At 49.7% G+C, this 16330-nt stretch overlaps 1 protein-coding gene across 2 annotated transcripts; it reads left to right on the top strand.

Moving 5' to 3' along the window:
* Nucleotides 1–1486: 1486 nt before the first annotated feature.
* fgf18a (fibroblast growth factor 18a) lies at nt 1487–9966 on the top strand. Of its 2 annotated transcripts, none has more exons than XM_088931775.1 (5): nt 1487–1518; nt 5071–5110; nt 5561–5738; nt 8430–8536; nt 9690–9966. In XM_088931775.1, exons 1-5 carry the CDS (start codon nt 1487–1489, stop codon nt 9957–9959), a joined length of 627 nt encoding a protein of 208 aa, XP_088787901.1. In that variant the 3' UTR covers nt 9960–9966. The 2 variants fall into 2 exon arrangements, with proteins under 2 accessions (XP_088787901.1, XP_088787900.1); XM_088931774.1 differs by having other exon boundaries at nt 5558–5738.
* Nucleotides 9967–16330: the final 6364 nt, after the last annotated feature.

Raw genomic sequence — 16330 nt, 5'->3', positions numbered from 1 at the left:
ATCTCGGTACAAAGCCTCGGCTGCAATAAAGAACAAGGGGTGGGAAGAAGGGCAAAAACAGAAACTTGACTCTTGAAACTCGCCCGCCGATTACAAAACGCACCTTGCGGTGCCGGCGATCTGTGCGGTTGCGGGAAGGGCAGGGGCAGAGGCGCGGGGAGGAATCGGGGGCGCGATCTGTCAGTGCGGCCAGCCGCCCTGTCACCGGGGCACGGATGCTTCTTGTCCTGCACCTCCGTCCGGAACGCGATCTTCGGCGGCGTCTTCCGAGGCGCTGAGCTGCCTTGCCTGCGCTCCTTTTCCTGCGAACTTTTTTTCCTCCTGGAAGCCCGGATTGCCTTTTCAAGGGGAATTTTTGCCGGTGATGTCATCCGCCCGTCTGCTGGCCTCTTCCCTCTGCTAGCGGCGCGCGGACCGCCGTTCAGCCTGCCGCGGGAGCCCGGCGCGCGGGACCGCGGGAGGTCGGAGCTGCCCGCGCGCTGTCACCGTCCCGTGCCGGCGGGGCTGCCTGAGCTGACCCCCCCCCCACCCCACCACCCCTCCTCCTGCCCCGTCTCTTCCTCCTCCTGCGCTCCTCCTCCTCCTCTGAGCTGGACCGGCTCGGGCTGTAGATGCTGCCTGCCGGTCGCTGCGGGTCTCTCTCCCCCGCCTGCCCAGCCTCCCGGGCGGGCATCACCATGAACGAGCCCAGACTGCTGCTCACGGAGCCCGCAGAGCCGACCACCCCGGAGCCGCCGTCCTCTCGCCGACCTGCCCTGCCCCGGAAACAGGGACCCGACCGCTGCCGGCGCTGACCCCTGCGCCGCCGGGACAGGAGTATCCGAATCACCCCGCCCCCGCCCCCTCCCCTCCCCTCTCCTCTCTCCTCTCTCTCCGGTCCCTCTGCCCGTCTCTGCCTCTCGGACAGCGCTCGCGATCAGCCTCGGGGGACCTGCTGCTGGAAGGGGGGCGGGGGGCGCGCGGGTGGCGGAGAGATCCATCACCGAGGGGCCGGACGACTCGGCCGTCAACAGCCCCTGGAGACCCCAGTCCGGAGCTGTCCAGGAGGAGCACAGGGAATTATAACGGCGGACCGCCCGGGCCTCTGGGGCTAAGAGCCGTGAATACTTGTCGTTCTGCCTGAGCAGCGAACAGTCTGGATCTGGGTTTCACCTGTCGCTCCGTCTACCTGTCGCTCCCGCGGCGGGAATTCAGGACTGAGCCCTCGGAGGACACGGACCCGGCCGCCACCCCGCCCCGCCCCCCACCCGACTCACCCGGGGGGCATGAGCCCCAGAGAGGCGCCCGGTCCCCGCTCTCCGGATCGCCCGCGCCGCGACGACAAGATCCAGACCTCTCCGGTGCGACCCGTCCTGTGAAGGGCGTCTCTGACCCAGGGCGCCGTCCGAACCACAACCAGGCGGACCTGGGACCGGTACCGCCTGGAGTCCAGTCGCTCAGTGTCCGGTTCGCTGGGGTCGGGAGGGGGCAGCGACGGGCGAGAGCGATGCGGTCCCTTCTCTCCACACTGGCCTTTCTGTAAGGAAATAACAGTCGTACTCGTAATCGTGTCTGTTCGCAGCTCGTCCACAGTCAGCGGGCGCAAACGGGCTCAGGATTCGTGATGCAAACCGCCAGCTGTAGCCCGGCTCAGACGCGGGACGTCCGGTGAACTGAGGCACCGACAGCTGTCGGACACAGTCTGCCGGGCGGCAGGAGCTCAGCCCGAGGTGCACCCTGACTGATGGAGCCCGGGGGAGGGGGGTGGGGGCATAGCTTGCGGGTTCGAACCGGGAAGCCCCTATTACAAGCGTTGGACCGTCTATTCCCCAGACGCGAGTGAATTCGAGCAATGAGCACGCGAAACTCTGCTATCACAGAGCCTGGCAAATAGTCAAGTTAGACGTTTCGTTTCGCCTTGGGCAATTCTTTATTTTTTTGTCATAGAGACCTGCAAACTGTACAGTTAGGCTCCACGCACATACTGTATCTGCACTAACTTGACTTTTGTAAGTGTCTGTTGGGAAAAACTGAAGGTTTTTGGTGAAAGTGCTAGATTCAGGTTGCTTAGATATTCTCTTCAGACAGAGGGCTGTATGACCTCCAGTTTGACCTTTGACCCAGTTGACCTCTGACCCCTGACCCTTGACCATAAATCACCATCTGAGAGCATGGAAGGGCTTTTGATTTGTCCTTTAAACAGGAAATGACATCAGGTTCAAGATCGAAACTGAAACCTTTGCTTAATCAATCAATCTCAGTAATTCCTCCAGGCCCTCTGCTCGATGAGGACTAGTCACGCCCGGAGGCAACTAAGCATCCTGGGATATTCTGAGGGCCAGGCGTTGCAGGGGGGGCAGAGAGATGGATCTGGGAATCTTGGTGTGTCTGTGGAAGCAGAGCCCCTGAGGGTCTTCACCCAGGGCTGGATACTCCCCCCTCGACAGCAGAGCTCCAGTCTCCGAAGGGAATGGGCTGTCCTGTCCCATCCGGTGCGAGCTGATGTCAGACACCCGGTCCGGACTCCAAAGAGGGGCGACATTTCCGCACCTCGGGCCAGAACACCACACAGCTCCTGCCTGTGGTGCCGTTTCTGGTTCCATGTTTCACGCAAGAACGTTTGAACATCTGTCTTCGTTTTAGCCCAGCTGTGGGCTGGGTTCCAAGCGCAGCTCACATCTGCAGGCAGTAAGGGAACAGATGTGCGGAGCTGCATTGTCACCGTGCTGCGCGGAGCGGACTGCGTCCTCACGCCGCGTCCTGGCAGGCTGACCGGGGCGGTACTGGGGGAGGGGGGCAGGAGAATCCCAGACAGGGGCATGAAGCTAGGGTGAGCATGATGGAGCAGGGGCGGGGCTCAGCTTGGGCGACTGCATGCTCCACGTGTGTCTCTCTGTGGCTTGACTCCCGGAGCTCACTAGCAGGGCGTCTGTCACAGGGGGGCGCCGGTCGGCTCCTGCAGCACTGTGCTCATTGGATCAGCTGGAGTGGATCGCTCACTGTCCTGAGCATCTTTAGCACAGCAAGAGGTGCCTCCTGGACAGAGAGCAGCAGACCCCTGTCCCACTCTGTGCGAAGCTCTGGTGCACAGTTCCGGTGTGGGGCTATAAGCAGAGAGCTGGAGCTGCTGCAGCGTCCAGTATGTCGAAGAGCCAGTTCCCTGTAGTTTTCACTGCTGTCCCCTCAGTGTCTGGATCTTAAGGCGTCTGCTGGGTTGACGGTGTCAGAGTTTTGAGTTCCTGTTGTCAGAGTAGGTGTTGATGCACAATCCCATCAAACCCCACAGTCTCTGCTGGCACTGTGGAGGCAGTCATCTCAGTACTGCACAGTTACTCTGACTGCTGCATAGTTACTCAGACTACTGTACAGTTACTTCGACTACTGCAGAGTTACGCTGAGTACTGCACAATTGCTCTAACTACTGCACAGTTACTCTCTGTGCTACACAGTTACTCTGACTACTGCTCAGTTACTCTTAGACCTGCAGAGTTACTCTAGCTACTGAACAGTTACTCTCTGTGCTACACAGCTACTCTGACTACTGCTCAGTTACTCTTAGACCTGCAGAGTTACTCTAGCTACTGTACAGTTACTCTCTGTGCTACACAGTTACTCTGACTACTGCTCAGTTACTCTTAGACCTGCAGAGTTACTCTAGCTACTGTACAGTTACTCTCTGTGCTACACAGTTACTCTGACTACTGCTCAGTTACTCTTAGACCTGCAGAGTTACTCTAGCTACTGAACAGTTACTCTCTGTGCTACACAGTTACTCTGACTACTGCTCAGTTACTCTTAGACCTGCAGAGTTACTCTAGCTACTGTACAGTTACTCTCTGTGCTACACAGTTACTCTGACTACTGCTCAGTTACTCTTAGATCTGCAGAGTTACTCTAACTACTGCACAGTTACTCACTGTGCTACACAGTTACTCTGACTACTGCTCAGTTACTCTTAGACCTGCAGAGTTACTCTAGCTACTGTACAGTTACTCTCTGTGCTACACAGTTACTCTGACTACTGCTCAGTTACTCTTAGACCTGCAGAGTTACTCTAGCTACTGAACAGTTACTCTCTGTGCTACACAGCTACTCTGACTACTGCTTAGTTACTCTTAGACCTGCAGAGTTACTCTAGCTACTGTACAGTTACTCTCTGTGCTACACAGTTACCCTGACTACTGCTCAGTTACTCTTAGACCTGCAGAGTTACTCTAGCTACTGTACAGTTACTCTCTGTGCTACACAGTTACCCTGACTACTGCTCAGTTACTCTTAGACCTGCAGAGTTACTCTATGTGCTACAGTTACTCTGAGTACAGTTCGCTGTCATTGGCTCCTCACTCTGTAGGCAAACTCAGCCCTTGTGGGTGTCAGTGCTGAGGCCTCAGGGTCTCCCCCAGTGTCAAAGGTCAGGTCTGGGGATGGGTACCTTGGAGAGCTGGAGCTCTGCTGCTCTGTCACAGCTATATCAGTCAGGGTTATTGTTCCTGTCTGGCAGCTTTATTGATCTGGGTTATTGATCCTGTCTGACATCTTTATCAAGCATGGTTATTGATCCTTCCTGAGCCTTATTGTTCAGGACTATTGATACTATCTGAAAGTATTATTGATCTGGGTTATTCATACTGCCTGTCGGCTTTATCTATCAGGGTTATTGATCCTGTTTGACAGTTTTATTGGTCAGGGCTATTAATACTGTCTGACAGCATTACTGATCATGCCTATTGATCCCATCTGACAGCTTTATTGATCAAGGTTGTTTATCCTGTCTGATACCATTATTAATCAGGGTTATTGGGGACCTCTGACTGCTTTATTGATTGCTTTATTGATAGGGGTTATTGGGCCTGTCTGACACCTTACCTGATCAGCTTTATTGGCATGGCACTGTCTGACTGTATTATTGATTGGAATTATTGAGGCTCCCTGACAGCTGTATTGATTATGGTTGCTAGGGCTGTCTGACAGCTGTGTTGATCAGAATTATTGATGGTTTTCGCTCACCAGTGTTGACAGTGATCTGTGACTGTTTTATACTGATATCTGTCTAACCCTAACCCTAAACCTAACCCTGCGTGTCTCTTCCAGATGTGTCCAGGCTTTTCTGGTGGTGTGCAGTCCTTTGCAGGTAGGTGGCGCTGTGCACTATGTTGCCATTACATCTGTCTCCATCTGCCTACTAATCTTAGCAGCCATGAATTCACGATGTCCAGACCGGGAAATGTCACTGTCCTGTAACAAGTATACAGAGTGCAGTGAAAACCAGAAGATGAACTTTTTCAAGAGAGCAGATGTGAGAGAGACCAGACTAATTTGTGTGATAACAGAGTGAGAGTTCCTCCTGCTATTTAACAGCTCTCTTTCCATCTCTCTCCCTCTCTGTTTCTCCCACTCTATCTCTCCCCTCTCACCCCCTCTCTAACTCTCCATCTCTCTCACCCCCTCTCCATCTTTCCATCTGTCTCTTTCTCTACCTCTCCATCTCTCTCCTTCTCTACCTCTCCATCTCTCTCTCTCGTCCTCTCTGTCTCTCTACACCTCCTCTTCTCTGTCTCTCCCTGTCTCTGTGCCCCAGCAGGTACTGGGCGAGGACAGTGATAACTTCCGAGTGCACGTGGAGAACCAGACACGGGTTCGAGATCCCATGAGCCGCCGGCAGCCGCGCGTTTACCAGCTGTACAGCCGCACCAGCGGGAAGCACGTGCAGGTCCTGGGGCGCCGGATCAGCGCCCGCGGCGAAGACGGAGACAAATATGGTAAGACCCAGAGTCCACAGGACACAGGCAGGCTCGCTGACGGAAGCCAGCAGGGAGCCTCTTCCTACTGCTGACCAGAGCCATTGTCCAGCTGCAACCCTAGTGCTGATCCTAGACCCCTCACCCAGGCCTGTTAAACATCAATCTGACCAGTCACACACTGTACTGACCAGTCACACACAGGACAGACCAGTCACACACTGTACTGACCAGTCACACACAGGACAGACCAGTCACACACAGGACAGACCAGTCACACACTGTACTGACCAGTCACACACAGGACAGACCAGTCACACACTGTACTGACCAGTCACACACGGGACAGACCAGTCACACACTGTACTGACCAGTCACACACAGGACAGACCAGTCACACACTGTACTGACAGTCACACACAGGACAGACCAGTCACACACAGAACACACTCATCACACAGTACAGATGTACAGGGAGACAGGCTGTGTGTTTATCAGTATACTGGGAGAGAGAGACAGCATGTGTGCTTATCAGTATACTGAGAGAGAGACAGGCTCTATGTTTATCGGTATACTGAGAGATAGACAGGCTGTGTGTTTATCGGTATACTGAGAGAGAGACAGGCTGTGTGTTTATCAGTATACTGAGAGAGAGACAGGCTGTGTGTTTATTGGTATACTGAGAGAGAGACAGGCTGTGTGTTTATCAGTATATTGGGAGAGAGAAGACAACCAGTGTGCTTATCAGTATACTGAGAGAGAGACAGGCTCTGTGTTTATCGGTATACTGAGAGAGAGACAGGCTGTGTGTTTATCAGTATACTGAGAGAGAGACAGGCTGTGTGTTTATTGGTATACTGAGAGAGAGAGATAGGCTATGTGTTTATCAGTATACTGAGAGAGAGACAGGCTGTGTGTTTATTGGTATACTGAGAGAGAGAGATAGGCTATGTGTTTATCAGTGCTTGAGTGACTCCCCCCCAGGCCTCAGACACAATCTCTCCATCGATCACCATATTGATTTCCTATATTCTCTGTGTGTTCCTTCCTGTCAGCTGGGTGTTAAACTCCTGCTCTGTCTCTCCCCTCCTCTATGGCTCTTTCTCAAATTCAAACTCAAAGAGCTTTATTGGCATGGCTGATGAATTACAGTGTTGCCAAAGCAGATACCATTAACAGAGCATTCAGATATTTTAAGTAAAAACTGATATTATTATTTACAGACAAAAATAAAACAAAACAATATTTGACATTCTCAGTTTGATCCTCTGGCTGTGACAGGAGGTCACATACTGGGCTGCAGCTCAATTGAGTTTCCTCTCCCGAACGGACTGGATTCTGATTCTGACAGATGTGGGAATTTTGGGATTAGATTTGTTATTTTCTGGAAGAATGTTTGTCTGATCCCAGAGTATTTCTTAACTGCAGCAGAAAATGTCTCTGATTGGCAGTGGGAGCACAGCCTGTCCTCTCTGGACAGTCAGGTCTGTCTGTGTCCAGTTTCTATGGCCAGGCTGTGGTCACTGAGCCTGTCCTCTCTGGACAGTCAGGTCTGTCTGTGTCCAGTTTCTATGGCCAGGCTGTGGTCACTGAGCCTGTCCTCTCTGGACAGTCAGGTCTGTCTGTGTCCAGTTTCTATGGCCAGGCTGTGGTCACTGATCTTATACTCATCTGATCTGTTTCTCCTTGCTGCCAGGATCACACTAAATGGAAAAAACTCCCCAATGAAGCCCTACATTGTTCTGTAAAAACATTCTCTATGTGCAGGAAAAACTCCTAACAATGAGTACAGGTCTGAATTAAGCCAATACCCACTGCTGATCAATATACAGGACAGAGCAATACAATATCAGTTACACCTGAAATACACTGACCAGAGCTCCTACCACCACAAGGCCCTGCTGAGCCCAGAGAAGAGCCCCCTCAGACAGCTGGTCCTGAAGCTCACTGACACCAGCCAACCTCAGGACAGCACAGCTAGAACATCATGGATCAAAGTCAATCAAAGCACAACACAAGCCAAACAACACTACCTCACCCACTGGGACACACACAACACTACCTTACCCACTGGGACACACACAACACAGAACACTACCTCACCCACTGGGACATACACACAACACTACCTCACCCACTGGGACACACACAAAACACAAACAACACTACGTCACCCACTGGGAAATACGCACAACACAAACAACACTACCTCACCCACTGGGACACACACAAAACACAAACAACACTACGTCACCCACTGGGACACACACAAAACACAAACAACACTACGTCACCCACTGGGACACACACAAAACACAAACAACACTACCTCACCCACTGGAACACACACAAAACACAAACAACACTACCTCACCCACTGGGACACTGGGACACACACAAAACACAAACAACACTACCTCACCCACTGGGACACACACAAAACACAAACAACACTACGTCACCCACTGGGACATACGCACAACACAAACAACACAAACAACACAACACTACCTCACCCACTGGAACACACACAAAACACAAACAACACTACCTCACCCACTGAGAAACACACATAACACAAACACCAGTACCCCACCCACTGGGACACCCACTGGGACACAACACAAGACTGCCCCCTGCAGTCCTGCTGAGCTGCGTCTGGCGCCCAGTGCCCTCTAACGCCCCCCTCTCTCCCCCCCCTCTCTTCACAAGCCCAGCTCGTAGTGGAGGCCGACACCTTCGGGAGCCAGGTGCGAATCCGCGGCAAGGAGACCAACTTCTACCTGTGCATGACCCGGCGCGGGAAGCTGGTGGGCAAGGTGAGGCACGGGAGAGGCCTGGCGCTGGTGCTGGCTCTGAGCCCAGGCCCTGCCCTCAGCCCGAGGGGACAGCGCCGCTCAGCCACAGGGCCCGCAGCGCCCCCTGTCAGCCATCCTGAGCATGTCTTCACACACCCCCCGGGCCAGAGCCAGATATACACACAAACAACTGGCTAAACAGTGTGTGTTACTGTCACAGTGTGAGTGTGTGTGTGTTACTGTCACAGTGTGAGAATGCGTGTGTCACTGTCACAGTGTGAGTGTTACTGTCAGAGTGTGATCATGTGTGTTACTGTCACAGTGTGAGAATGTGTGTGTTACTGTCAGTCTGTGTGTTATGTTACAGTGTGAGTGTGTTACTGTCACAGTGTGAAAATGTGTGTTACTGTCACAGTATGAGTGTGATTGTTACAGTCAGTCTGTGTGTTACTGTCACAGTGTGAGTATGCGTGTTTAATGTCACAGTGTGTGTGTTACTGTCACAGTGTGAAAATGTGTGTTACTGTCACAGTATGAGTGTGATTGTTACAGTCACAGTCTGTGTGTTACTGTCACAGTGTGAGTATGTGTGTTTAATGTCACAGTCTGTGTGTCACTGTCACAGTGTTAGTATGTGTGTGTTACTGTCACAGTGTGAGTGTGTGAGTGTTACTGTCACAGTGTGAGTATGTTGTCCCATCACAGTGTGAGTGTTACTGTCACAGTGTGAGTATGTTGTCCCATCACAGTGTGAGTATGTGAGTGTTACTGTCACAGTGTGAGTATGTGTTGTCCCATCACAGTGTGTGTTACTGTCACAGTGTGTGTATTACTGTCACAGTATGAGGTTGTTACTGTTACAGTGTGAGTGTTACTGTTACAGTGTGTATCAGTGTGTATCTGAGTGTGTTTATCAGTGTGTATCTGAGTGTGTATATATCAGAATGTATCAGTGTGTGTATCTCAGTGTATCAGTATGTGTGTATTACTGTATTTCTGAGTGTGTGTATCAGTGTATCAGTGTATCTCAGTGTGTATTAGTGTGCAAAGGAACAAGTAATAGGTTTATTCTAGGCTGAAAAGAGAAGAAAGAAAACACAACGTTTTGGCCGTGGAGCCTTCTTCAGGTGTGACACCTGAAGACCAGTGTACACCAGTGTATCTCTCTCCCCAGAAGCCCAACAACAGGAGTGACGACTGCGTGTTTGTGGAGAAGGTGCTGGAGAATAACTACACTGCCCTGATGTCGGCCAGGTACAAGGACTGGTACGTGGGCTTCACGAAGAAGGGGCGCCCGCGTCGGGGCCCCCAGACTCTGCCCAACCAGCAGGACGTCCACTTCATGAAGCGGTACCCCTCGGGAGAGCAGCCCGACCCCCAGCCCTTCCGCTTCACCACCGTCAGCAAGCGGACCAAGAGGCTGCGAACGCCCAGCCCCCGATAGAGCGCCCCCCACAGGCAGCACTGCGAACTGCTGAGCCCCTCTCTGCCCCACGGCCCCGGGCAGTGCAGACAGGAAGGTACACAGGAGAGTGTGCAGCACTCATGCTTCTCCAGACAGTGCATTGTGTGATTCTTATCTCTTTCTGCTGTGTGTGTGCTGTCCTAATATTACTAAGACACTGCACTGACAGGACACTGATAGGACAGTGTAGACAGTATGCTATAGACAGGACGCTATAGCTACTACACCGAACAGTACACTATACCAAGTACAGTGTAGACAGTACACTATAGATAGAACAGTGTAGACAATGCACTGAAGACAGTACACTATAGACAGGACACTATAGTTACTACACTGAAGAGTACACTATACCCCATACAGTATAGACAGGACACTATAGTTACTACACTGAACAGTACACTATACCCAGTACAGTGTAGACAGTACACTATAGACAGGTCACTATAGTTACTACAGTGAACAGTACACTATACCCCATATAGTGTAGACAGTACACTTTAGACAGGACACTATAGTTACTACAGTGAACAGTACACTATACCCCGTACAGTGTAGACAGTACACTATAGACAGGTCACTATAGTTACTACAGTGAACAGTACACTATACCCTGTACAGTGTAGACAGTACACTAGATAGAACAGTGTAAACAGTACACTATTAAAAGTACAGTATAGAGAGGACAATAAAAACAGTATATCATAGACAGTACAAGGTAGTCAGTATGCTATAGACAGTACAGTGTAGTTAATACACTAACGACAGAACACTGTAGATAGTACAATGTTGACAGTACACTATTAACATTACAGTATAGGCAGTACACTATAGTGGATAGTGAATAGACAGTGTAGACAGTAAGCTATAGACAATATAGTGTAGACAGTAGACTGAAGACAGAACACTATGGATAGTATGGTGTATACAGTACACTATAAATAGTACAGTGCAGACAGCACATTATAGACAGTACAGTGTAGACAGTACAATATAGACAGTACAGTGTTGACAGGACACTGCAGACAGTACACTATGGATAGTACAGTGTAGACAGTACAGTGCTGACAGGACACTATGGACAGTACAGTGTTGACAGGACACTGCAGACAGTACACTATGGATAGTACAGTGTAGACAGTACAGATAGAATGGTGTTGACAGTGCACTGAAGATATTGCAGTGTAGACGATACTCTATAGACACTGTTTTGCATATACATGTTGCTCTGTAGTGTATTACAAGTGAAGAAGGTTATTTAAACTGCAAAGCTCTAAGGGCAGCACATTCCTGGACAGGAGTGGACAATACAGCACAGTCCTGGCCTGGAGTGGACAGTACAGCACAGTCCTGGCCTGGAGTGGACAATGCGGCACAGTCGTGGACTTGAGAAGAAAGTACAGCACAGTCCTGGAGAGGAGTGGACAATACAACACAGTCCTGCACTGGAGTAGACAATACAGGACAGTCCTGGACTGGAGTGGACAGTACAGCATAGTCCAAGACTGGAGAGGATTGGACGATACATTGAAGACAGTACACAGAAGGCAATACAAAACAGACAGTACAGAACAGTAGAGATAGTACAGTGTTGACAGTACAAAGAAGGCTGTACATTATTAGACAAAACAGCAAAGACAGTACACTATAGATATCCTGTGTAGACATTACAGAGAAGACACCACAATGTAGATGGTCCAGTGTAGGGTGAACACACAAGACAGTACACTATAAATAGTACAATGCGAATGGTGTGCTCTAGACAGTATACAGAACACAGCAAACAGTAGATAGGTCTGTGAAGACAGTACATTATAGACAGTAGAGAGGAAACAGCACACTAGAGGTATTCCAATATAAACAATACATTATCGACAGTACCCAATAGACAGTACTTTGTTCACAGTACACCTTAGACAGTCTACTGTGACAGTAGATAGTACTGTGTAGAGAATACACTACAGACACTACATAAAAGACAGTATACTATAGATAGTATAGTGCAGACAATTACTAAAGACTGTACATTACAGATAGTACTGTGTAGACAGTGTGCAGAGGGACAGCACACTATAGACAGTACTGTGCACTAATGACTGTACAGTGCACACTAGACAGTATGTTATATAAGAGACAATTGAGTACAGTTTACAGTTAGAGTACTATAGAAGTCATAGTACTGTTTCACTGATACAAAAGTAACAGATCGTAAGTATAGCATGAACAGGAATGTATAGACACTGCTTTGCATATACATGTTACTCTGTAGTGTATTACAAGTGAAGAAGGTTATTTAAACTGCAAAAACTCTAAGGGCAGCACTTTCCTGGACAAGAGTGGACAATACAGCACAGTCCTGGCCTGGAGTGGACAGTACAGCACAGTCCTGGACTGGAGTGGACAATACAGCACAGTCCTGGACTGGAGTGGACAATACAGCACAGTCCTGGACTGGAATGGACAGTACAGCACAGTCCTGGGCACAAGGGGACAATAAAGTGTGGTACTGGACTTGACTGGACTAAACTGGAGTGGACAGTAAAGTGTGTTACCGGACTGAACTAGAGTGGACAGTAAAAAGCAGTACTGGAGTGGACAGCAAAATGATGGTACTGGATGAACTGGAGTGAACAGTAAAGTGTGGTACTGGACTACCACTAGCCTGGACTGGAGTGGAGGAGATAGTAAAGTGTGGTACTGGACTTGACCGGAGAGGAGCTGCAGTACAGAAGAGTGAAGCCAGTGCAGTCCTGCAGCCAGGCTGTGGATGCCCCCCCCCCCCCCCCCCCCCACCACCACCACCACTGACTTCTATGCCTTTCAGAAGGGAAAAACTGAGACTGAGGGGCCGCAGGGAGGCAGGGAGAGGGGATTTTGGGAGCTCCCCCCCCCACCACACACACACACACACACACACACACACACACACAACACAAGATCCCTCCTCTTCTTCCCCCCAGTATCCCATCCCAGAACAGCACTGCCTGGACTGAACCTGGGAGCTGGGAATCGTACCAAAAATTATATCGACCAAAGAAACTGGATGTTACTGACATCGCCCCCCCCGGGAGACCCCTAGAAGCGGCAGGGGGTTTTCAGGGGAGCGCTGCAGAGGCAGATCAGCGCCCTGACTCTGAAGGGGGGGCAATTATCTCTATACTTGTGTTTTTTGTAAACGTGACCCGGGAGCGAGATGTTCCTGTATTTATCGGAGTACAGAATGCTGCTACAAAGACATTCGGTGGAATTTACCAACGCCTCATAAACCAGTAATAAAGGGAATAAGTAAAAATATTATTATTGATGTTATTATTATTATAAAACTATTTATTTCACCTCTGTATATTGCTGTCCCTTTAAAGCAATTATTACTGCCTCAATCATTAAAATGCTAATGGGAAAGAGTCTGGGAGAGAAGTGTGTTTGTTACTCTCAGTAGGAGGAAGTAGGAAGAGAAATCTCTACACTGAGAAAGAGGGTCAAAGCTGCCCCTTCACCACTGTCCCTCTGTCCCAGAAATCTCCTCACTGTGTCCCTTCACCACTGTCCCTCTGTCCCAGGAATCTCCTCACTGTGTCCCTTCACCACTGTCCCTCTGTCCCAGGAATCTCCTCACTGTGTCCCTTCACCACTGTCCCTCTGTCCCAGGAATCTCCTCACTGTGTCCCTTCACCACTGTCCCTCTGTCCCAGGAATCTCCTCACTGTGTCCCAGGAATCTGCTCACTGTGTCCCTTCACCACTGTCCCTCTGTCCCAGGAATCTCCTCACTGTGTCCCAGGAATCTCCTCACTGTGTCCCAGGAATCTCCCGGGGTCTGGACTTTGTGCTGACACAGGGCCAGACACTCTGTCCTGGCACAGAGTCGATCAACACGCAGGGGTACATGCTGACCAGCCTTCATCCTGACACCTGTGAGAGAGTAAATATTTAGATTTTTCTCAGCAGCTCCGCGCTCTGTCCAGCAGGTGGTCAGTGTGGGAGCGCATTCATTTTCAAGGAAATTTCGGAGTCTTTTTCTTGGCTGGAAACACCTGTGTTAGATTAGGGAGTGAAAAACTCTTTCCTATGAACTGAGGCCATGCTGAGCTACCAGTGCGCAGAAGACCAGTCGTTCGAGTTGAAGGAAAACTTTTATTCTGAAATGGTGAAAGATAACTGGGACTAAAATAGGAAACCAAACAATCCAAAAAAGAAATAAAATGTCTGGTAATCTCTTTATGCCAGGGAGAGTTTAATATTGTTGGAACCAAGTCAGATTCTGAAACAAAAACTTCAGTTGACCTGCCAAGAACGGGAGAACGGTTTTGTCGCCCCCTGGTGTTTCTATTTGGTCTCTGCACGCTATTTTATGCAGTCTACCAGCGCCACCTTGTGGCGGCAAGGCGAACTGCATGTTTAATGTCGCCGGGCCCAGGGGAGGCTCGGCAGCCTGCTGGCAGCCTGCTCCAGACGGAGCCCCCTGTCCCGCGTGTGTCGGCGGGTGTGCCAGAGGAGGGGTGGGAGAGGAGAGGGGCTCTGACTCAGAGCTGGCAGGCAGGGGCTGCAGCTGTGCTCCCGGCCGGGGGGGGGGGGGAGGAGTAGCGCTGAGCCCCCCCGTCCCGGGCCCCCCGGCTCACACCTGATGCCAATTTGAGCAGCGCAAACAGGCGCTCCCGGCGGAGAGGCGAGGTGAAAAAGGATCCGCGCTCAGTTCTGCCGGGCTCTGCCAGGGCTGGGGAGTGGCCCGCTGTCTGGGTCAGACTCTCACACTCCTCCGTCTGCATTCCTGCGCTCCGCTCCAGCACTAACATTCCCACATTCCCACATTCCCAGCACCGCCGCTTTGATCCGCCCCTCCGTCCCCGGACACCGAGGAGAGATCTGGGACTGTTATTCTTCCTCCCTCGCTGACACACACACACACACTCTTACACACTGAAACACACTGAAACACACTGAAACACACTGAAACACACACTGATACACACTGAAACACACTGTTACACACACTGATGCACTCACTGATACACACACTGTTACATACTTAAACACACACTGATACACACTGAAACTTACTGAAAGACACTGATACACACACTGTTACATACTTAAACACACACTGAAACACACGCTGATACACACTGAAACTTACTGAAAGACACTGATACACACACTGTTACACTCACTGTTACATACTTAAACACACACTGAAACACACTGAAACTTACTGAAAGACACTGATACACACACTGTTACATACTTAAACACACACTGATACACACTGAAACTTACTGAAAAACACTGATACACACACTGTTACACTCACTGTTACATACTTAAACACACACTGAAACTTACTGAAAGACACTGATACACACACTGTTACACTCACTGTTACATACTTAAACACACACTGAAACACTGAAACTTACTGAAAGACACTGATACACACACTGTTACATACTTAAACACACACTGATACACACTGAAACTTACTGAAAAACACTGATACACACACTGTTACACTCACTGTTACATACTTAAACACACACTGATACACACTGAAACTTACTGAAAAACACTGATACACACACTGTTACACTCACTGTTACATACTTAAACACACACTGAAACACACGCTGATACACACTGAAACTTACTGAAAGACACTGATACACACACTGTTACACTCACTGTTACATACTTAAACACACACTGATACACAGTTTCACACTGATACACACACTGTTACACACTGAAAGGCATACTGATACACACTTACACACTGACACACTTTTACACATTGAAATACATTAAAACACACTGAGACACAATGACACACTTTGAAACAGTGATACACACTGTTACACACATTGAAACACACTATTACACACCGATACTTACACTGTCACACACTGAAACACAAATTGTTATACACTTTAGCACCCTGAAACACAACTGGTACACACATTGACACACACAGTGATACACAAACTGACACACATTGAATCACACACTGAAACACACCGATACACACTAATACATAGTGTTACACACACTGACATGCTCACACACGCTGACAGGCACACACTGTACATTGATACACTGTCACAGACTGATACACACTGATATACAAACTCTGACACACACACACAAAAACAGACTGATACACATTGATGCATACACTAAATCACATTCATACACTGCTACACACACTGTCTGACACAAGCACACACTGACACAAACTGAAGCAGACCAACACATACACATTCACACACTAATAGACACTGACTGATGCAAACACAAATTGTTACACTTTTACATGCACACTGAGACTCTGGATACACTGACACAAACACACACTGATAC

The sequence above is a fragment of the Atractosteus spatula genome, chromosome 14 (assembly GCF_055471065.1).
Source record: "Atractosteus spatula isolate fAtrSpa1 chromosome 14, fAtrSpa1.hap1, whole genome shotgun sequence".
In the NCBI taxonomy this organism is placed as follows: Eukaryota; Metazoa; Chordata; class Actinopteri; order Semionotiformes; family Lepisosteidae; genus Atractosteus; species Atractosteus spatula.
The sequence above is the reverse complement of the archived record's forward strand: the minus strand, read 5'-3'. Positions and strand labels throughout refer to the sequence as shown.

Excerpts from the sequence above, each read along its gene's own strand:
- fgf18a (XM_088931774.1), top strand. The coding sequence starts at position 1,487 with ATGCGGTCCCTTCTCTCCACACTGGCCTTTCT. Across the intron at positions 1,519-5,070 it reads CTCTCCACACTGGCCTTTCT|ATGTGTCCAGGCTTTTCTGG; the intron begins GTAAGGAAATAA and ends TGTCTCTTCCAG. Across the intron at positions 5,111-5,557 it reads TGGTGTGCAGTCCTTTGCAG|CAGGTACTGGGCGAGGACAG; the intron begins GTAGGTGGCGCT and ends TCTGTGCCCCAG.